This window comes from Kogia breviceps, chromosome 1 (genome assembly GCF_026419965.1).
Source record: "Kogia breviceps isolate mKogBre1 chromosome 1, mKogBre1 haplotype 1, whole genome shotgun sequence".
Lineage (NCBI taxonomy): Eukaryota > Metazoa > Chordata > Mammalia > Artiodactyla > Physeteridae > Kogia > Kogia breviceps.
In genome coordinates this window covers 100,797,728-100,820,124 of record NC_081310.1, presented here as the reverse complement: position 1 = coordinate 100,820,124, position 22,397 = coordinate 100,797,728, and the positions used below count along the sequence as shown (strand labels likewise).

The 22,397-nt window shown below is 46.1% G+C and overlaps 1 protein-coding gene across 1 annotated transcript in view; it reads left to right on the top strand.

The window, feature by feature from the left end:
- Nucleotides 1-22,397, top strand: part of ABCA4 (ATP binding cassette subfamily A member 4) — a 123,940-nt gene that overhangs the window by 68,720 nt on the left and 32,823 nt on the right. Inside the window, exons 18-30 of the mRNA XM_067025434.1 lie at nucleotides 1,052-1,141; nucleotides 2,865-3,039; nucleotides 4,739-4,870; nucleotides 5,815-5,954; nucleotides 6,444-6,581; nucleotides 7,531-7,724; nucleotides 8,814-8,898; nucleotides 11,726-11,931; nucleotides 12,303-12,351; nucleotides 16,443-16,684; nucleotides 17,330-17,454; nucleotides 17,937-18,035; nucleotides 18,860-19,046. Of these exons, the coding sequence (XP_066881535.1) occupies nucleotides 1,052-1,141; nucleotides 2,865-3,039; nucleotides 4,739-4,870; nucleotides 5,815-5,954; nucleotides 6,444-6,581; nucleotides 7,531-7,724; nucleotides 8,814-8,898; nucleotides 11,726-11,931; nucleotides 12,303-12,351; nucleotides 16,443-16,684; nucleotides 17,330-17,454; nucleotides 17,937-18,035; nucleotides 18,860-19,046 (1,862 nt within the window). The remainder of the gene's footprint in view (nucleotides 1-1,051; nucleotides 1,142-2,864; nucleotides 3,040-4,738; nucleotides 4,871-5,814; nucleotides 5,955-6,443; nucleotides 6,582-7,530; nucleotides 7,725-8,813; nucleotides 8,899-11,725; nucleotides 11,932-12,302; nucleotides 12,352-16,442; nucleotides 16,685-17,329; nucleotides 17,455-17,936; nucleotides 18,036-18,859; nucleotides 19,047-22,397) is intronic.

The window sequence follows — 22,397 nt, the reverse complement described above, 5'->3', positions numbered from 1 at the left end:
TCTCCCCCTGCAATTTTATTATTACACATTAGTTCAGTATTTTAGCTAGTAAAGAGATCAAAGGAACTGTGGGCAATAGATTTAAAAGTCCTTCAGAAAACAGAAGTACTGGAGGGGGCAGGTCCCTGACCACCAGGCCCATTACTTGCCACTCCACCACACAGCCTGCAAATCTACAGGCAGCGGTGTGGACAGAGAGGCCCTGGTTGACTGCAGCATTGAAAAATTCACCCTGCCCATGTATGTGCACTTGAGGCCAGAGCCTTTAGATGCTTGGCGACAATGGTTTCCTCCTGCCCATGCTTTCTTCTCTGGCTGGCTCGCTTTTCTGCTTCTCTTCCGCTTTCAGGATGTCCTGATATCCTTTTAAACCCAATGCCAAGTTTACAAAAAGTGCCTCTTTGTGGGTGTGGGAGGACGTAGGTGTATGTGTGAGTGTGAGAATGTGTGTGTGTTTACACCACGATTCACAATTTGTGCAAGCCTGTGCGTCAACCAGACTCCACTCTGGTATTAATCTCCAAATACTTGAATGCCCATAAAGGTAGATTTCTCAGGTAAACGATGTCTCAGTCTGGCTGCCCATCATATCAGCTTGAATGGACTTTTACTCAAGGTTCACCATGACTTTGACATGTTTTGGCTTGGAGTGAAAAATACTGTTAACGAGCTAAAGAAAATTAACCCATTTCAAAGTTAATTTTTTTTTTTTTTTAAATCACAATGTCTGACATTGTGGGCTCCTCCTGGCATTTTAAGAGGATGTGTGAAACTCCTGTTACAAAACTCCCTCTGGGCTCAGCAAAGGTTGCCAAATCAGCCAGCTGGGAGGCCCTTCCAGCCACTGCCGGAACTTCACAGCCCCACAGGTCAGAGGCTGGCAAAGCCTTGATCGGGGCTTGTCCTGGGAATGCCAACTTGGCCTTCTGAGGGAACTGTGTTTTCCAGCTATGGTAGGAAACTCAGCTCCGCCTTCTTTTCCCCTCCTTTCCTGCCTTTCCTGGTTCTCATATCTCACCAGCAGAGTAACAGTGTCTTCTGGTTGCTGCAGGGTGTTCAACCAGAGAAGAAAGGGCCTTGGAAAAGACGGAACCCATAACAGAGGAAATGGAGGACCCAGAATACCCAGCAGGAATAAATGGTAAAACCTTCAATAAAGAATGCAGAACAGAGGCAAGGAAAAGGCTCAGAACACTGCACAGGGCCGGAGTAAAACACCTCATGACTGGGGTGAAATGGAACCCAGGAAAGTGACTGTCTCTGTTGACAAGGGTTAAACCTAATACCTTCTCAAGGGTCCAGCTGCACATGTGCGGAATGAATGGTCCAGCCAGACATTAACGCATATTTCCTGGAGAAAGCAAACCCAAAGTATGTGGTGTGTTTGTGCCCTTGTTAGGCAAACCCCAAGTGAATTGCACAAATGTGCTGACTTCCGAGGATTTAGCAAGAACAATAACTTGGGTCACTGGGTCTTAAAGCGGATATGAGCTATAAGGAAAGACAAAAATAAATGCTCCTGTGCACAGGGGGAAAGAGTCTAAAGGAGCTGACTACATTTCATTCGTGGTTTACAAATCTAGAAGTCCATTCATTCAAGCCATCAAAAGCCTTTCCTGACCGTGGAAGTTACCTAATAATTCCTCAACCCATGGACTAAGTTTGCAAGTGTTCCCCTGGCCTTTGCCTCCTTTACCTTCCCTCTTGAACCAGTTCTGTACTTCCCCCCCACACACCATGTTCTCTATTCCTTAAGCATATGAATTTCTCTGTGGCTACTAAATGCTCTTGCTATCCTCACCCTGGGTTTAGAGAGGCAGCACGGCCTCTGGACTTCACCTGATGTTGCGTGAGAGGGTCCAGCCTCCATGCCTCTGGTCCATCCCGGGTGCCATTTCACAAAGCTGGGGTCAGAGACCTGTGGTTTCCAGTCAGCAGAACTTGTGGGAAGACCATCCTCCCAGAGTATAATTCCAAGACCAAAATCAGGGGGCTGGGGGCTGGTCCCACCTCCGTTTTAGGCGAGACCAGGAGGCAGAGAGAGAAGAAGCAACGGGATTTGGTTTTTTTGCAGGGGAGCAAGCGCTCAGAGCTACAACATCAGGATGACAAATTAAGTGACGCTGTATAGAGTGAACTAAAGCAGGGAGAGACTGGAGGACAGGCAGAAGCGAACACCAAGTGGACCTCATACCTTAGCGGGGTGTGGAAGTCGAAAAGTGGAGGGACAATAGTGAAGGAGAGTGGACCGCCCCCCCCTAATTGGAGAGACTCTGGAGTTCTGAGGAGCAGGAAGTCAGTTTCAGTCGGAGCTGGCTCAGAGATGTGAGCCAAGGTGACTAGGAGAATGGCAGCTCCAAGAATGAACATAGGACAGTCTGAAAGAAAATGTTGAGCCTGAGCTGTTACAAGAAATCCATGAGGAAATGCCCAGCAGACTGTCAGAAGTGAGGACCTGGGATTGAAGGCTGAGCTTAGGGCTAACTCTCCATACGGACAGTGAGTGCGGTCTGGGTTTGGATCCGAGTTCTGTCACTCATAAGCCGTGTGACCTTAATTGGACTCTTGATGTCTCTGTGTCTTAGGTTTCCTCAGTAATAGAAATGGGCACAGTAATAGCTATTCCCCTAGGGCCGTAGTAAGGGTGAAATGAGGAAATCCATATAAAGCACTTGAAATAATGCCTGGCACAGAGTAACCTTTCGATAAATGTTGGCCACTATTATTACCATTATTATTCTGTAGTCATCCTTACAAAGGTCACAGCTAAAGCCATGGGGGCAGAAGACAATAGTCTGAAGAAAGAACCTTGGGAAATGTGTACACTAAGGCATTGTTACATCATGTTCATTTTTTCCAACAAGACAGCTTCTTTGAACGTGAGCTCCCAGGCTTGGTTCCCGGGGTGTGTGTGAAGAATCTGGTAAAGATTTTTGAGCCCCGTGGCAGGCCAGCCGTGGACCGTCTTAACATTACCTTCTATGAAAACCAGATCACCGCGTTCCTCGGTCACAATGGAGCAGGGAAAACCACGACCTTGTGAGTCTCCAGTCATTTTCTGGCTCTCTTCTTCCTCTTTCAGCTTCAGTCTATTCTTTCCCGTTGAATTTTAATGACAGAAATGTGCCAATATTTGTGTCCCAGGAAGGTGTTAAGCACAATGCAGTTTTCAAAGCTTATTCGCATATACTGTTTTATTTGATCTTCACATGAAATTGGAGACAGAGGTGGAGTAGTAAGTTTATTTCCCCCTTTGTGCCAAGGAAGTGGACATCCAGAGAGCTGAAGTGACTTTCCCAAGGTCACCAAGTTGTAATGGTTCCCTGGAGGCAAGAGCCAGGTCCTCCCACAATTGTCTCTTGTCTCTGATGCTCCGAGCTGGCCTCTCTACCCCCAGCCTCCCCAGCATTACCGTCGTGACGGTGGTGATAAAGTCATGGCCGCCACCATCACATGCCCTCTGTCTGCAGAGCGCTACTTACTGTCAGAGAGCATCCCTTTTCCTACCTATGAGGGTTGGTGGTAGTTCTGGAGAAGTTAAAAGGGGCTGTGGGGTAATTGCCCGGCAACTGAAAACTAAGTTCAGGGAAGAGGAAGGCTCTGCATGGACGCCTCAGGTCAGGAAGCTCCCCTCACTTTTCTAAGGGCCCTGAGCGTCACCTGCTGTGAAGGAGAACAGGGCCAGCTAAGGTTTCCCCAGGAACAGCAGGGCAGGGAACCCATATGAACGCAGCTGTCAAGTCCTTTGGCTTCTTAGAGAGCCCCAGGAAGGAACAGCTGTGTACACCCTGCATTGGAATGTCTTCTGAGGGCGGTTCAGTGGGAATGGAATGTGGGGCTGCTGCCATTATCCTTGGTTCTGTTTCCCTCTAGTGGTCGATCAACAGGCCAGTTCAGAGAGCCTGAGATTGTATCTGGCTCAGGGACAGAGCTGGGAGGGTTAGCTGATCTCTCTCCTTGTTAACTAATATGGTCAGAGAGCCCCAAGCCCTGTTCAGGACCCCAAAGGCAAACACATTACTTCACAAATGTGAAATGCAATGTCCCCTGGTGGCTGGAACACAACGTCTCATAAAAGTAATATAATATTTTTGAGTCTTCCTTTATTCTGGCACTGTTCTAAATGCTTTACAGGTATTAACTATATTTAATCCTCCCAAAAAAACTCCCGTGAGGTGAGAGTCGTCATTTCCCATTTTACAAAATAAATCAACATTGCTATTGGGCTTTTTATTATTTTGGATCCAAAATTATTTTGGTGATAATTCCCAGGCCTGGGTTCAATCAGTTAATCAACAAATACACGTTGAACGCTTGGGCTTCTCAATAAGACCTTGCCTTTCGTAACGGTGACATCTGGCAAAACTTGGACCTATGGGCCGGATACCTTTAACTGAGCCCCCTACAGCGCCAGGAGCTGTGATGGCTGAGTTGGGGAGGGATCTCCGGCTGCAAGTGAGCATATTCTACAGCTGGGAATCAGTGTACACCCATCGGTGCTTGCCTGAAAGAACTAGGAAATAAGTGAAGCAGAGAAGGAAGGCGGATGTGCTCATCCTCCTAGGGGCCTGGACGTACACACTGGTGCTAAGCCCCATACAGGAAACTGTTGGCTCCTGCAGCTGATGATGGTTGGGGTTTAACTGAGGGGCAGAATCACCAACCCTGGGGTGGAGGCTGCTGTCCCAAGGCCCTCCTAAAGGCCAGCCTTTCAACCACGGACTCCTGTGTTTGGCAGGTCCATCCTGACGGGTCTGTTGCCACCGACATCCGGGACTGTGCTCATTAGGGGAAAGGACATTGAAACCAGCCTGGATGCTATCCGGCAGAGCCTTGGCATGTGTCCACAGCACAACATCCTGTTCCACCAGTAAGTAGAACAGGAACTGAGACCCTCCCCATGCCCTAACCTCACCTTGCCCTCCAACAACATGTTCTCTAGAGCGCAGCTGAGGGATGCCAGCTCTGGGGGCAGAAGGCAGTACTCTTCTTTGGCTTCCCCCACATTCGGGGTCCTTTGTCCTGCTTGCAATGATACATGCATGTGACTGTGCCTCTGGCACTCAGAGCTGAGCTCTTCCTGCTCAGAAGAGTGGTGCTGCCTTCTCCCTGTCAGGGTGGCTGGTCCCAGGGCCCCTTGCTTAGTACTTGCCCAGAAGTCTGGTCCCTGAAAGGGACCAGAGAGGAGACCATCGCTCCTTTTTTCCTCTTCAGCCAGGTATTAAAAACTGACTTTTGAAGAAGCTTTTCAGTTGCTTTTTTCCCAAACTTTTATTTCTTATCTAAAAAGTTATATACAGTCATTGAAACAAAGAAGGAGGGAAGACAGGAAGGAAGGAAATATAGATTAAAACAAAAAATAAAAATCACCTATAATTTCACCAGCCATAGAAAACCACTGTTAACACCTTGATATATAATTTTCCTCTTATACATGTATAGATATACATATATGCTTTAAAATTATAAAGGAGAATAAAACTCTGCATACCATTTTGTAACCTGTTTTTTTAAATGTGATTGCTTTTTTAAACCTAAGATATCATGAACATCTTTTTGTGCTATTATTACATATTCTTCTATGCAATAAGTTTTAATGTGTACATACTATTCCATTGTATAATGTGCTATTAAAGCTGTCTTAGATATTTTGGCAGGGTTGGTATTTTGTTTCATTTTTCTATTATAAACAGCACCACGATGGACATCATGATTGCTAAATCTTTGTGCTCATCTTTAATTATTTCTATGAGGTAAATTGCTAGAAGTGGAATTGCTGAGCACATTGCCTTTCTCATTGTCCCGTCCCCATAGCCTCACAGTGGCTGAACACATCCTATTCTACGCGCAGCTGAAAGGGAGGTCCTGGGAGGAGGCCCAGCTGGAGATGGAAGCCATGCTGGAGGACACAGGCCTCCACCACAAGAGGAACGAAGAAGCTCAGTATCTCTCAGGTGCTTGGTGTTGGGAAAAGACAGGGCTTCAGATGGCATATCCATGGTTTCCCAGCACACAGGGCCTTGTGCGTATGCATGTGTGCATGTGTGTATACGTGTGTATATTCTTAGGCTTATAACAGGAGAGCTCCTAAGTGTTGGAACATTCTATAAAGTTATTCTGACCATCTAAGACCAACCCACCTCTGGATTATTTCCCACATGGAACACTATCTTGCAGCAGCCTGGGCTGTATTTGCTCTGATGTTTATGTGTTTGAACTCAAAGGTGCGAACAGTCTTCAAATGGTCTGATCCTAGGAGGCAGGGATTTTCATTCCTGCATTATGAGGCCTGTACCACTAGAGTTTTGAACACTGTATGAATATCTAAGGAGGCAGCATCAGGCTGCTGCGGGATCTAAGCTACCTTCCTTATGAGGTCAGCCCTGGGCCCTTCTCTTCGAATTTTCCACAGCTCCCATGACCCTGCCACCTTGTACCTCTAGGTGGCATGCAGAGGAAGCTGTCCGTTGCCATTGCCTTCGTGGGAGATGCCAAGGTGGTGGTTCTGGATGAGCCCACCTCTGGGGTGGATCCCTACTCGAGGCGCTCAATCTGGGACCTGCTCCTGAAATATCGCTCAGGTAATGGCCACTGTGCATCGCCTGTGCTCTCACTGAGGCTTTACGGGTGCTCTCCACTCTCTCACACCTAGCATTTTGCAACTCAGTATAGTAAGGGCCACAACTATACTCAGATGGGGCTTTATCACTGGCTTGGGGGAGTCTAAGTTCTAGATGAAGCCTCCTGAGATATTTTACACAAGTACAAGCAGGGAGTTACTGATGAAGCAGCTTACTTCCCAAAATGCTCTAGAAAGTTCTCTCGACCTGCAGCCCTTCTGTCTGGAACAATGGGAGCAGCTCTAGTGAAATTCCCCTTTGGAAACCAGGTGTGAGGGCAGTGAGCCTGTATTCAGTGCCGCAGAGGACTGCTGCAGATGGAGCTGTCTCAAAGTGTGACATTTCCTCCTCTGTCATGGCATGTGCAACCAGAGGTACAGATCCAGAAGAGACAGCAAGCAGAGCTAGTGCCCGTAAAAGTGGTGGTGTGGTTCAATCCTGCAGTCAATTTGCCTTCCTGGAATCCTCATTACCATTTTCTTTCAATGACATCTCCACCTAGTATTAAAGAGTGTCTGTGTGTGTGTGTGTGTGTGTGTGTGTGTGTGTGTGTTCTTTGCAAAGATTATAAATTCAGTGCTTAATGACCCAGAGAATATACATACAGAACTCAAAAGATGCTGACTGACAATAATAAACATGTCCCATATATGGTGATTTATTTGCATCAGGTTCTATGTCTAATGAAGAAATAATCTGTGAAACAGTGCTTTACAATATGCAGGATGCTAAAAACTTTAGCTGTTTTCGTTTTTATTCTAATTTTCTAGACTTTATTGCAGAAAACTTGTTTTTATTTATTAACTCCCAGTTTTTGCAACCCATGTAATGGGAAGCTTGCCATACATCCTCTCCCATCCACACCTGGCCCAGGCCTGCCTGGTGATTCCCCTGACCCCCGCCCTTGCAGGCAGAACCATCATCATGTCCACTCACCACATGGACGAGGCTGACATCCTCGGGGACCGCATCGCCATCATAGCCCAGGGACGGCTCTACTGCTCCGGCACCCCGCTCTTCCTAAAGAACTGCTTTGGCACAGGCTTCTACTTAACCTTGGTGCGCAAGATGAAGACCATCCAGAGCCAAGGAGGAGGCTGTGAGGTTTGTGTCTGTCCAGGGAAAGAGCCTGTCCTGGGTGAGAAGGAACGTACAGTGTGGTGCTGTCGTTCTGGACACTTCTACCTAAATCAGACTCCAGCCAGCAGAATTGACCTCTTTGTTTCTGGAACCATTTGTAGATTTTGGTAAAAGAGCATTCTGAACTCTCCTACAGAGATGCTTTACCCCAAATAAAACAACTAGTTTTAAACGACCTCTGATTATTATAGGCCAGAATCCTAAACTATACATGTGGTTTGGTGCAACATAGAAGGGAGTGACTTATTCTGCAAGGTTACACTAATTAAAGGACAGTAGTTGTTTAAGTTTCTTTTTTCATTCCAATATTTATGTTCCCTAATTAAACCCCAATTTCATTGGTAAATGAAAGCTAAGAAAAAGATTCCCTGATAACTATAACCTGAAAATGGTGAAGTGAAAAAATACCAACCAGCAGAGACCAACTCAACATGTTAGGAGCCCCAGGTTCAAGTCTGGGCTGCAACGTGAACAAACTGTGTCATCCTAGGCAAATTCCTTAATTCCTCATTGTTGTGGGGTATTTTCTACATAGAAAATGAAACTGATAATTGCCTCTCTGCTTCTTGGGGATGTGGTGAAGATAAGTGAGATAGAGTTTTATAAATGTGCTTTGGGCTCATTGAGAAAGGCATTGCTCGCATTCAAGTTGTTTTGTCATGCTTATTTTATTGTAGCCTTATTTATGTCTCTGGTCCCTGTAGTTTAAGTGTCTGGCTGCTTCTGGGTTTTCCAGTCCTGGATAGACTTCCGCAGCCCAGCGTGCATCCCTGGGGAGGGAGAAGCAGAATGTCTTGCACAGGCCAACCTATAGCTTTCACATAAGTAATGACAAGCCAAAGGGATCCTTCAAGTTTCTCTCTGTGCCTGATTCACACACTCTGCAGAACAAAATCAAACAGCCACAGCTTCAAAATGTTCAGATGAAGTAATAGATTAAAACAGTGAAGAAAAATGTGTTGACTACACTTGGCATGAGAAACAAAGCCTGGTGGTGACTTCAATCAGCATCAGGGAGATGCTATAGAAATGACTGACGTCCATCTGTTGTAGGGGACCTGCAGCTGTGCATCTAAGGGTTTCTCCATCAGGTGTCCATCCTGCATCAATGGGATAAATCCAGAACAAGTCTTGGACGGTAAGGACTCAGGCAGACTGTACCTCAGTTCTTGTCTGGCGATCATCTCTGGGTATTGTTGGGTGTGTGCGGCTGTCATGCATTTCACTGGGAGCAAATAGAGCACTCTGTGTGTTTCTCAAGCCCACAGTCATGCAATTACTCATCATCTTCTTTGAGTTTTTTCTCCTCCTCCGTTCCCAAAGGGTTGTTAAAGTCATGGACCTACGGGCCCTCTCCCTTTAATGATGAATCCAGTCTTTGTTCACTCCTTGCCCTTGCCCATAGTAAGCCTCCATTCCTGGGGTCCTCCTGCCTGGCTCCAAGCCACATTCCTCAGTGTCTGGAGAGAAGGAGTTCTCTCTCTCTCTTTAGAACCAGCTGGTTCTAAAGGTGCCAGCTGGAGCCCTACAGTAGAGCCACAGCCATGCACAGCGCTCATCGTGCACTTTTCCAGAGAGTCAGCTTGCACAGTGTAGATGCCAAATCTGAGGAATACTGCACATCCCTGTCACACTCCCAGCTTTCCTCTCAGTTTCCCAGTTTTCCAGTGGTTCTTGCTTGGATTAGAGTGTGTCAAACCTCATAAGGTGTGCCTCCACTCCAGGAAGATGCCAAAGAGAGGCTCTCACTGTAGAAGCACTCATCAGTGCAGGACCTGACCTCCTGCCCTAGCGTGCTTGTCAACAGCTCTTTCCATTCTCCTTGAGTGCTTGCCTCTCATCCTTTCCCTGGGGCGTCTACACAATTGGAATATCACACTTCCCATATTCCTAAATAGGAGCAAAACTAAACCTGTGTACTGATCCAAGTTAATGAAAGGGGAAGATATCTACTTATCAAAGAAAAGACAAAGTTTCCTACTTAGCACAAATATTTTTCTAACTAAAATCTGGTGAAACAAGAAAACGAGACAATATTTACGCACCACGCTTAAAAGCTGAGGGAAAATGCCCAGAGGTGCATCATATTTACTCTCCCACCCTCTCTTTGCACTGACAGAACCTGTGGTGAACATGAACACATCTTTTTAGAACATTTCTGTGTCTTTTTCCTAGTCTGCCTTGCCATGGGCCCCTCCCTGATTTCTGAATAATTTTTTTAAAAAGAATACAATTAGTTACTGTGTGCGCCAAAGTTAAGGTGGAAACAGAGCCTGCTGGCTGGGGTGAATTTTTTAAATATTACTTTATTTCTAAATAAAAGTTTGTTTTCTTTGAATAGAAGAGAGTTGCTGTGAAGGGTGGGAAGCACAGTAAGTAGTTGTACCCGAAATAAGAGAAGGAAGATCATTTCAATCCCCGTTAGCTCCTTGGAAGGCTTTTCACACACACACACACACACACACACACACACACACACACACACACACACACACACACACACACATACCACACACTCTCGCAGACTTCCCTGCCAGACGCTGAAAGCCCTACTGCCCTGAAGGACTGCTGCTGGAAAGGCTGACACACACGTCTAAGACACAATTCCTGGGAATCCAGCAGCTTCAGGTTCCATTTCCTTCCTAAGAGAACAATGAACGCGACCCCTAGAGAGCTGTTAGGGCAGAGCTGCTTCCTCCCTTGAGGAGCCCTCCGGCCCCTGCATGAAGTCATCTCGGAGCTGAAGACAATTGAGTTTAATTTGCATACTTGACTTAAAACAAGCCTTCCAGTCCAGCTAGGCAGAAGGATTTGGGTTGAAAGCCATGAAATCCCTCCATTTCTAAAACAAAGAAGGAAAAGAACTCATTGGGTGATCCTGACTCTGAGAGGATGGCTTGCAGAAACACACAAGACCTGGGCTCTGAGTCCCCAGAATCCCTTCCCCATTGACCTGCCTCTCAAGACAGTGTGCTAGGGAACTGTCTCTTTAAATGCATGCTTTAAATTTTTTTAATTAGATTTTTAATTTTAAAGTCACACATGCTCATGCATAAAATTCAATTCTGATGGTATGAGTGTATCAGGTGAATACTTGATACTGGACACTTGCCCACACCTCATGCTGTGCTTCCTGTACTCCATCCCATGGTCCATTTCCACAGCTTCTCAACCCCCTTCTGCATTTCCTGTGAGCCGGGGATTAAGGATTTTGTTAGTTTGTTTGTTTGAGGAGGCAGATGCAATCCCAGGGGAAATGGTGCAGGCCTCCCAAAAGTTAGGCCAGGCCTGGGTGTGTGATTTAGGAAGGGAAGTTCTCACCCAGCTTGGCCACCAAGGCTGAGTGTGCATCTTGGGCAAGTCCCCTATACCTTGGGCCAGACCAAAACATGAAAGCAATCTTGACTCTCTCAGGCTTGTGGTGATTAAGAATGAACACCATTGAGGACAAGAGCTTTCTTACTTGAGATGATGTTCATGATAACAATAGCAGCTAACACTCATCTATGGGCCAGGCACATCATTCTCAGTGTTTTACGCATATTAACGCATCCAAGCCTCACAAATAACAATAAAGTGGGTGCCATTATTTTCCCCTTTACGCAGATGAAGAAACAAGGGTTTGACCTGCCTAATGTTGCATAGCTTGTAAAGAACAGAACATTTGATTGAACGAAGGAGAAAACTGGCACAGGAGTGTTACATGAGCTCCTCAAGGTTGCACAGCTAGTTGGGGGGGGGGGGGGGTTGGCTTCCATCTCCATCTCCCTTTCAGTGCCCGTCACAGGGCCAACTAAGCTAAAAACAGACATGATGGAGCGCTATGTCTCCCCAAGAGTCACTACCAAGAAAGGAAATGGCCTTTTCTCAAATGAGAGGCTGAAGAAAGTAGGGGACCTGGGCAAGTTCACAGTCTTCCAGGTTCTGGAAAACAGAGTTGATGTCAGCCTTTCTTCTTGTCTTAGGGGATGTGAATGAGCTGATGGATATGGTTCACCACCATGTTCCGGAGGCGAAGCTGGTGGACTGTGTTGGTCAAGAGCTCATCTTCCTTCTTCCAAATAAGAATTTCAAGCAGAGGGCATACGCCAGTCTTTTCAGAGAGCTGGAGGAGACCCTGGCTGACCTGGGGCTCAGCAGTTTTGGAATTTCTGACACTCCCCTGGAAGAGGTAAGGCAGAGATTCCGGGTGGTTGCAGTCAGGTACCAGAAGAGGTGGTTCTTTGCCAAAGTCTAACACAAAAGTCTAGAAGGGAAATACTGTAAAGGCAAAAAGCCGTAATTCCTCACCCAAGCGTAGCAACTATCTCCCTTTTTGGCTTATTTCCTCCTGCCTTTGTCCATACACGCACATATTTTACATAGTTGTGGTCACCACATACATATACTTTTGTATTTATAGAAGACTGTGTTCTTAGACAAAGAGTCATAATGTATTTTCTTCCTATGATGAAGCAATCCCAAACAAAATTGAGCTTGGGTTAGATTTTTCTGAGAGTGGGAATGCCTAAACCAAATTCTCTCTTTTTTCCTTCTTGACAGATTTTTCTGAAGGTCACGGAGGATTGTGAGTCAGGACCTCTGTTTGCTGGTATGGCGATCGAGCGTGGAGTTTGTTCCCTTACCACACCCACAAGCTGTATCTTAAAAGCCTAAGGAAAAGCGCATAAAACAACAAAGCAGGCAAACACTCCTCCATCGCCTTCATCTGACCCCAAAATAACAGGCATTTTGCACTCTCAATTCCTTTGATTGACAAAGGAAAGACAAATGGAATTAGATCTGGGTGGGAACACTCTAGATGAAATCAAGATTCTTAAGGAGGTCAGGCTGGGAGCTTCACCACCCCCAAGCTTCTCACCCCACTTCCTGGTCTCCGGTTCCTGCCACATCACCATCCTCATCTCCTCCTCTTATCTGTACCAGGCCTCTGATCCACTCCTGCTTGCATGAGTGACAGCTCGCAGAGTTGTTAGAGGTAATGGTGACAGTAAATACAACCCAGATGCCAGCTAGGACCTCCTGGCCTCTTTAAGATGGAGATTAAATTATTCTGAGCCCTCATTTAGTGCACTGCGGAGGTTCGAAACTGTGGGGACCATAATTGCTGTGGATTCTGAGAGTTTCTCTTCCATATGTGTGAGCCCGGCCACCAACCATCCCCTTCCGTGATTTCTACCAAATCTCAGAGCCACACAAAGCACTCATGAGTGCAGTGGATTTTACTGTGGAGGGTGGAGGATGGGGAGATGGACATGCAGGAGAGCTTACCTGTCCCAATACAGGCCAGATAGAACAACAGGCGTCCACCCATCTGATAAAATCCTCTCCCTGGCTTCTCCCTTCCCATTCCATTTTCCTCTCTTCTGGTCAGAGGCAAAGCTGTGAGGCAATTCTCCTTTGCTGTCTTGGGCACCTGCCATTGGTTACCTCTTTCTACCCAGTGTAACATATCACAGTATTTTCCTGTGCAATGACTGTTTCCTCTTTGTTAGTTTCTGGTGCTAGCTCTGCCTCACGGTTTTCATCTCGCTTTGTAAGTGATCCCAGCTATGCCTAGAACTAACAATAGTCAAATATATCAGCCCAGACATGCGCCATGATCCAGTTAGGTTGTGTGGCAGCCAGAAGAGGTGGCCATCCAGGCAGACCGGGGAGAAAGGTGCAGCGCTCTGGAGGGGGTGGGGGCAGCTCACCACGGGGCCCAGGTTTTCTTTCCAGCCTTGTAAACACAGGAATTAAATTCCCTCCGCTCACCCAAGGGCAAAAACTTACATTAACCAAGACCAGAATGAAAACATGCTAATTTATATTAGAAGCTATGATGGATTCAAGAATCAGGGCCTTTAATCTGCACAGAATGCTCCTTCTTAATAATTAGGTCCTGGGACTTCCCTGGTGGCACAGTGGTTAAGAATCCACCTGCCAGGGCTTCCCTGGTGGCGCAGTGGTTGAGAATCTGCCTGCTAATGCAGGGGCCACGGGTTCGAGCCCTGGTCTGGGAGGATCCCACATGCCGCGGAGCAACTAAGCCCGTGAGCCATGGCCACTGAGCCTGCGCGTCTGGAGCCTGTGCTCCGCAACCAGAGAGGCCGTGATAGTGAGAGGCCTGTGCACTGCGATGAAGAGCGACCCCCGCTTGCCACAACTAGAGAAAGCCCTTGCACAGAAATGAAAACCCAACACAGCAAAAATTAATTAATTAATTAATAAACTCCTACCCCCAACAACAACAACAACAACGAAAAGAATCCGCCTGCCAGTGCAGGGGACATGGGTTCGATCCCTGGTCCAGGAAGATCCCACATGCTGTGGAGCAACTAAGCCCATCCACCACAACTACTGAGTCTGTGTGCTGCAACTACTGAAGCCCACACACCTAGAGCCCGTGCTCCGCAACAAAAGAAGCCATTGCAAAGAGAAGCCTGCGCACCGCAATGAAGAGTAGCCCCGATCACCGCAACTAGAGAAAGCCTGTGCACAGCAATGAAGACCCAACACAGCCAATCAATCAATCAATCAATCAGTCAATAATAAGGTCCTTTTAGAAGAAGAAATTACACATCAGAAGACTGGTCATTCTGGACACAGAATAGAATGTTCCAAAGAGATAGTCAAGGGTAGGGGTTAAGAGCATAGCCTCTCTAGAATGAAGCAGACCAAACATCAAACCTGAGCTCTGTAATTTGTTAATTGAGTGGCTTTGGGTAAATACTTAGCCTCTTTTTTTTTTATGAGAACTCTTAAGATTCAGTCCCTTAACAACTTCTATGTATAACATGCAGCAGTGTTAATTAATTTTATCATGTTGTACATTACATCCCTAGTACTTATTAATGCTTAGTTTCTTTGTACCTCAGTTTCCTCATATGCAAAATGGAGATGACAATAGTATCCACCTTTTAAGGTTATTGAGAGAATTAAATGAGCTAAAACATGCCAAGTCTTAACACAGTATGCAATTTCTGGTTATGATTCAGCAGCACCCTAATCTCAACACTTACAAATATCTCTTACGTCAAACTCAGCCCTAATTTATACTTTACAAGGGGCTAAGTATCCGTTGTTTTATTTGATTGTCCCTATAACCTCGTGAGGCTGGTAGGTCAGGGATTGGCCCTATCTGGGGAAACTGAGCTCATGTAAGTTGGATGACTTGCCTTAAAGTCACACAGGCTTTTGAGTCTTATTATTCCCTGGTCTCAGCTCTCAAATCTAGGACCCTCAATTATACACTCCCACTGTCTCCCATTTTTCAGGTGGCTAATTGTATTTGTTTTGAATAGGCTCCGTTTTAGAGGATGGCATTTTTCTGATCTTGTCTTCAGAGTCTGAAGGAGCCTATGGCTGTCTATGGAGTCATACATTGCATGGTACCAAGAGGGTCCAAGCCATTTCTGAAGGGTGGCTCACTGCCAATGGCCTCTGGAGGGCAGCAGAAAGCCAGAGACAAACAGACCTGAAGCCCTCAACTCTGGTCTGGAACATGGACTCCAGTCTGGATGGGGCATCAGGGAGAGAGCAAAGCTCAGAGGATAGACACGAGGACAGGCAGCAGCAATCCTACCAGAGGGAGGGCCATCCACAACAGACATCAAATCTGAGCCCAGATCAAGAGAAAGGAAGTGGAGATGGGACTCTGGTGCCAGGTAGTCAGTGAGCCTGCAGAAGTTCTCCACCCTCTGAGTAGCAGGCTTGGTACATTGCAGGTGCCTGTGAACATTAGCTGAAAGGATGACTCAGTTGACCCAGCTCCCTTTGCAGCTGCTCTTGTCCTGGGAGACTTTAGGAGAAAGCAGCTAGGGGCAACTATCCATCCTCTAGGTCCTCTATGTCCAACAACACATTCTGCAAATAAATATTAATCAGTGATGATATACTATAGCTTCAACATAACAGATGACTTACAATGGTTTATAAAATACATTCACATGTGTTAGCTCATTTAACCTTCATAAAAACCTTTTTCTTGTTTTCATTTTACAGATGAGAAAACTCAGATTCAGACAGGTTGAGTCACTTAGCCAAATTTGAACATCTAGTAAGAGTCAGGATTCAAACCCAGGTCTCCTAACTCCTAGTTCATTGCTCTTTCTACTACTTCTAAGTGACCTCTAAAAATTTAGAAAGAACCAAATCAACTCTTACTTTTTTTATGTACACAGGTTATACATGAATATATTTTGTTGTTAAATTCAAATAATACAGAAAACACTAACCCGTCCCACTTCATCCCATGCCCTTATCCAGCTCTGCCCCTGAAGCCATAACCTCTTTTAACAATTGACAGGTATTGTTTCAGAGCTTTGCACATGTGTACACATTATGAGTGTATGTGTATACATAAAATATGTTTCTTTGCCTATGATAAATGTGCTGTCTAACACAAATATGATCTTATTACACATGTTGTTCTGCACCTTTGTTTTTTGTTTTTTTTTTACTTATATGTTTCAGATCTCTCTGTCTTGTTCCCTTTAACTACTGTAGAGAATTTTAAAGCAATTTCAGGAAATTCTGTCTGTAGATGATTTATATCAGAAAATAGAATTTTGAAAACTTTATTAACCTTCCTGGCCTGATATTTTGTCATTGACTTAAATGAAGGGAAAATTTACACAGTAAGAAAACAATGATCTTGTGAATGTCTTTCTAAACTATTAATTCCATCTCCCAAACCAGGCGGCACTCAGCAGAAAAGAGAAAACATCAGTCTCCGACACCCCTGTTTGGGTTCTAGCAGGAAGGCCGGACAGACTCCACAGGGCTCCAACGGCCACCCCACGGAGTCCGCTGCCCCCCCGGAGCAGGAGGGGCACAGCCAACTTAACACGGGAGTGCAGCTGGCCCTCCAGCGCGTGCAGGCGCTGCTGGTCAAGCGGTTCCACCACACTGTTCGCAGCCACAAGGACTTCCTGGCCCAGGTACTGCTGCAGTCTTTGGCTGTGCTTGTTTGCCGGTGGCCACGCCTACCAGACCTCTCCCAGGCTCCCCATCCTCTCCCAGGCTTTCTGGTGCACATGGGGTCAGACACGACGATGAGCACCCTCTTTGGGTCCTGTCAGCTTTGTTTCCTCCTTGCCAACGTTTGTTTCTTTTTGGTAACACAAAGCTTCTTTGTAAGTACTCTACTTCACTTAGCAGAGAAAATAGAATAATAGTGTATATGTTAATATTGCTCTCATTTTTATAGGGGAGGGTGAAGTCATATTTTCATTCATTTTTTTGCAGTGACCCTACATATCGAGGTCATTGTCCGCTTTTTCTTTTTATACTTTTTGTTCAGAAACAGAAACTCCGGTTCACCTCTGGCTGAGCATTGGCCTACTTCAGGGTTCAGTGCTGACCTGCTTCAACCGCCCTTCAAAGGTTATCAGAATGTTCTGCGTTCGCCTTCACAACCTGCCTTTGCACATCTTCCCATCATGTTGCCCAGAAGACCGACCTTCTCCATCAGGGCCCAGTTATGAGGCTGCTGGATAAATGTTTAAAAGAGTGTGTCTGTGTCTGTGTGTCTGCGTAACATACCACATACCACAGCCCAAGTTACCATGTTTATTTTCCCACAGATTGTGCTCCCGGCCACTTTTGTGTTTCTGGCTCTGATGCTTTCCATCATCATCCCTCCTTTCGGCGAATATCCTGCTTTGACCCTTCACCCCTGGATGTATGGGCAGCAGTATACCTTCTTCAGGTGCGTAGACTCATCCTCAGATGTCATCGTCCACCTCCTTGGGTTGTGGGGCTCCTGGGTCACCTGCTGCCTGGTGCGGCCCTGACCTTCCCACTCTCTGGGACAGTCACCAGCGTGATAGTGGTCCTCAGGCTGCCCTCAGAAAGGAAATTAATGTGTCTGCCACTTGGGAAAGGTGACCCCCAAGTGGACACGCAAGACTGCCCGGAGGAAGGAAAGAGAACGCAAAGGTTGAGTGAGTGGGTTGAAGCTCCATTTTTGGAAGTGCAGACATGATAGGGAATCAGACCACTGGTGTGTTCAGATAGCCTACCCCCCTTCTTAGGAGACCTATAGCCACCTCAAGGCAGAATCTTTTGCCTTGTTTACATGCCTGGCATGTAGTAGCCATTCAACAGACATTTGCTGAGTTGCATTTTGGCTGCTTTGTCCCTCTGTCCCAGTCACATGCCCATCAAGTAAGCCCCTCTCACTCTGTCTAGCATGGACCAGCCGGACAGCAAGCGGCTCATGGTACTTGCAGACGTCCTCGTGAATAAGCCAGGCTTTGGCAACCGCTGCCTGAAGGAAGAGTGGCTTCCGTAAGTCCCTGCGCACCCCTGCTCTAACACCGACAGCTGCCCTGGGAGACCCTGATGGTGGGGGCCTGGGATGGCAGGGTTGGGAGAGGCCCCATCTCGGTCCTGCTCTGTATTACAAGAACACTACCATACCCCTGAGCAGCACTCACCCAGCCTCTCCATCAACACCTCTATGCAAGGGCGTTCACTACCCCTCAGGAAGCCCCTGCACCACAGGACAGCTCTGTATTTCTATAGTTCTCGATATAAAAGTACCATACTGAGTTGACATATGCTACTCACAACTTATTTGAAAGGAATCTGAACGCAGAAGTGGGGGAGATGGGGGATGTGCCCTTGTGTGATTGGACTTAGAATGGCACTAGTTACATATATGTCCAACTTTCAATTATTGCTTTAAGTGTGGAGAAGAGAGTTCTAGAGGGCAGTTGAAATCCACCAAGAATTCAGAACGTTCAGTGTAATTTTAACTGCTTCTCTCATCCAGTCTTTTTCAGAGTTATTGATAAGGACCAAAACAGATTAATTTCAAAACCCCTTGTATTTGTTCTCTAAACGGCAAGAGCTGCCAGCAGATAAAAGGGAGATTAAGCCATCCACAAGCTAGATAATTTTTCCCAGCCCCACCCGCATCTAGTGAATCAATAAAATTCTAGTCTTGATTTTTTTCTTGAGCGGAAACCAACCTCCAAGAGTAGAAGAAAATGCATGCGTCCGAGGAGGAGGAAAGGCTTGGAAGGAGAGGGTTGGATACTGTTTCTCATTTTGAGGAATTTTTATCAACCTTGAAGCTGATTGTGGAATATGTTCTTGTCTTCCATGAGGGCGTTCCCCTGTGGCAATTCAACCCCCTGGAAGACTCCCTCTGTGTCCCCGGATGTCACCCACCTGCTCCAGAAGCAGATATGGACAGCAGACCACCCCTCGCCTTCCTGCAGGTGCAGCACCAGAGAGAAGCTCACCATGCTCCCCGAGTGCCCTGAGGGCGCAGGGGGGCTCCCGCCCCCTCAGGTACCTCCCCCTCCAGGGGCTGCTGGGGCCCTGAGCCTGCCTGTGACCACAGCCATTGTGCCTCCTGAGTTTCTAGCCAACTAACGTTTCAAACTGACAGCTGAGTGAAGGACTAAATGAGGCTCCAGGTCCTTACCACCTGGAGGAAGCCACCGACCAAAAGCTGCATTTCCACCAAACACTCCCTATTCAATCTAGTAAGAAAATATCTTTAAGTATTGAGAAAATTACACATCAGGCATAATCGCTATAGAAAAATTAGAAAATACAGACAAGTCAGAAAAAAAAAATTACCCTATCACTTGGTGATAACCACCAGTAACATTTAGTTTTTATCCATTCAAACAGGATTATATTCAAAATGCTGTCCTGAAACCTGCTATTTTCACTTAACAACATATCATGAACATATGGCTATGTCAATAAATATACATCTACATTATCGTTTTTAATGCCTGTACACTATCCTACTGTTTGGATTTACTTTAATTTATGTAACTACTCTCTCGTTGGACACGTGGACTTTCAGCTTTTCTGTTAACAGCAGTGTTGTAGTGTCCCTTCAAATGCACACTTACTAACAATTTAAGAAACTCTCCATGTGCCGTGTAATTAACATGCATACACATACACACACACACACACACACAAACACACACACAGCTAGCGACCTATGTTTTGCAGGGATAACAACAATCTTGGCTCTGAGCAGCCTCCTGTCTCAGGAGTTCTGAATGCCATAATGTATCACAGTGAGCCGCTCCAGGGGTTTCAGAGACAGTGGATGGGGCCAGAGAAGTCTCACCTTGTCTCGGGTTGATAACGGGACTCCCAGCTGACTTGCACAGAGCTGGGTCCTACGTGGTCCTCTCTCGTGATTTGCCAATGAATGAACAACTCCCCATGAGGCAGTGTGGCAGGTGGGGCGAGCACCGGCATTGCCATCAGAGAGACATGGGTGGGTTACTTGGCCTCTCTGAGCCTTAATTTCTTCACCTATAAATTGGGGATGACTGCACTTATTTCTCAGCATTATTATGAGAATTCAATGAGATAAACTATTATTTAGAAATAGTTTCAACTCAAGTGATGACAACCTCAAACTAACAGTGGATAAAATATGACACGACTCGTTTCTTTCTCATGTAAAAGTTTATGTGGGTGGTCCATGGCGTTCTGTTTCGTCGCTCCCTCCTTTCTGGTAAACAAGTCTTAACCTCCTTGGCCAAGATGGCAGAATCTACTTTCCAGGCACCAGATGGAAGAAGGGATGAAGAAAAAGGGAGGGCAAAGTGTGTGAATACACTATCTTTAAAGGAAGATTTCCAGAAGCTACCACAGAGGCACTTTCATGTGTACATCATTGGCCAGAACAGAACATCACGGGAGACTGGGAACTATCGTCTTTATTCTGGATGTCCTTGTACCCAACAAAAAAGTCTGTTCCTATGGCAAATGGCAGAGGGCAGAGCAGTAATGGGGGACAACTAAATTTTGCCACAGCATCAGTCACAGTTACTGGCTTGTATATAAATGATTCCATGTTTATGAACATCCTACCTTTCCCTTTTTTATGCTAAAAGCATGTACCTTTCTATTTCTTAAGCAGTATATTTTCCCTTTGAATCATAACTCAGCCACTACAGCATCACAGGGATTCCCAAAAGAGGGACTCAGGGGCTTGTCCCAATTCTCGGTACCCCAGAGGAAGCTTTGCTTCTGTTGGGTTTGCGGAGGGCCCCTGTGGCTGCTTCTACTAAAATACATCCAGTGGCAGGACACGGAGGCTGTGACCCTGTGTAGTGAGCCCTTGGCTGGAACAGGAAGGAAAGGCCAAGCATAGCTGCGAGGGGAATCATTCCTCAGTGAATCCTGACTTTAAGGCTCACTGCCTCACTTAGAAATGTATTTTCAGTGGTTAGTCCTTGGTCCCTGAGGAAAAAATGTAAAAGGCTTTTAGCCAAAGTCTGGTAAAAAGCAAATCAGTTCCTGTGATTTTCTATCACTCCTGCCTCTCCTCACTATCATTCATGCTTCTCTTGGGAGCATCTGCATCAGGCGTCTGCACAGAAGCTGCTCTGTGTGTGTGTGAGTGTCTCTGTCTCTTTCACACATACACAACACACTTATGTTCACACCCACTCACCACACTCACTCACACACACTCCCCTATTTGCCTGGAATAAGACCAGAGAGTATGGGTTTGCTTCAGAGATGGTAAATCGTCCTCATCTGGAAAATGGGGTGGTGGATGTGATCTTCTCTAGGGTCCCCTCCTGTCCTAACGTATTCTTTGAATGGTGTTGGGTCCTGAGGGGGAGGGGCTCCATCCCTGACTTCTGGGATAACACAGAGATAAAGTTGTAGGAGGATCTCATTTGACAGAACTTTTAGAAAATATTTTGTCATAAATTCCCAGGCACCAGCCATTGTTCCAGCCTAGATTCCACCAGGGGAGCCTGGCAGTTCACCTGGGTTCCATTTTCAGCTTGAGAAGCAGGTGATGGAGTGAAAAGAGCAAGGCTATGGAGTCAGACAGATGCAGATTCAAATCCTAGGTCAACCACCCACAAGTTCTAACCTGGAGCAAGTTAGCTAACCTTTCTGAACCTCAGTTTCTCTGTCTATAAATGAAGGCCGCAATTCTTCTTTCACAGGATATAAGGATTAAGGGAGATAATGTAGAGCATTTAACACTGTGCCTGGCACACAGTAAGCATTCAAGAGATGTTCTCCTCCTAGTGTTAGAGAGGAACAAGGTGCAGAAGGTGAACTGAAGAAGGGAGTAAAATGAGAAAGGGGCGGGAAAGACAGAAACCACGACAAATGAAAAGAAGAGCGTGATGATGGTGGTGTAACACTGCCAGAAATTTCCTCGGCTGCCTCTGGGCGGCACCCTTGATGCCGCAGGTTCATGATTCACCAGAAACTAAACGCCCTGTATTCCCAAATTTAAAGTGATATTGCCACCTGGTGGCCAAACTCATGCACTTTTTTTTTGATTCAAATATTTATTGAGCAGCTAGGGAGATACAAAGGTGATTAAAACATGGTCAAAGAGGTGAGGCAAATCCACAAGCAATAGAAAGCAAAGTATAAGGTTCACTGAATCACAGCAGTCAAAAGAAAGTGTTTTAGGAGATCAAGAGATTGCTTCTAGCCTGGAAGGGGGCAAATCAGGAAAGGGGACTGAGATGAAAATAGAAGACTTCAGTCTGGTTTGTTGATGATACTCAGTTTGGACTATATTTGTCTCTCCTTTTCCCCCCTCCCCATCTTTGGGCCTCATTTACCAGTAGTGCCCAGGATTGTTCAATGCTCTTTTTCTATACTTGCTTGCATTTTTGCTTC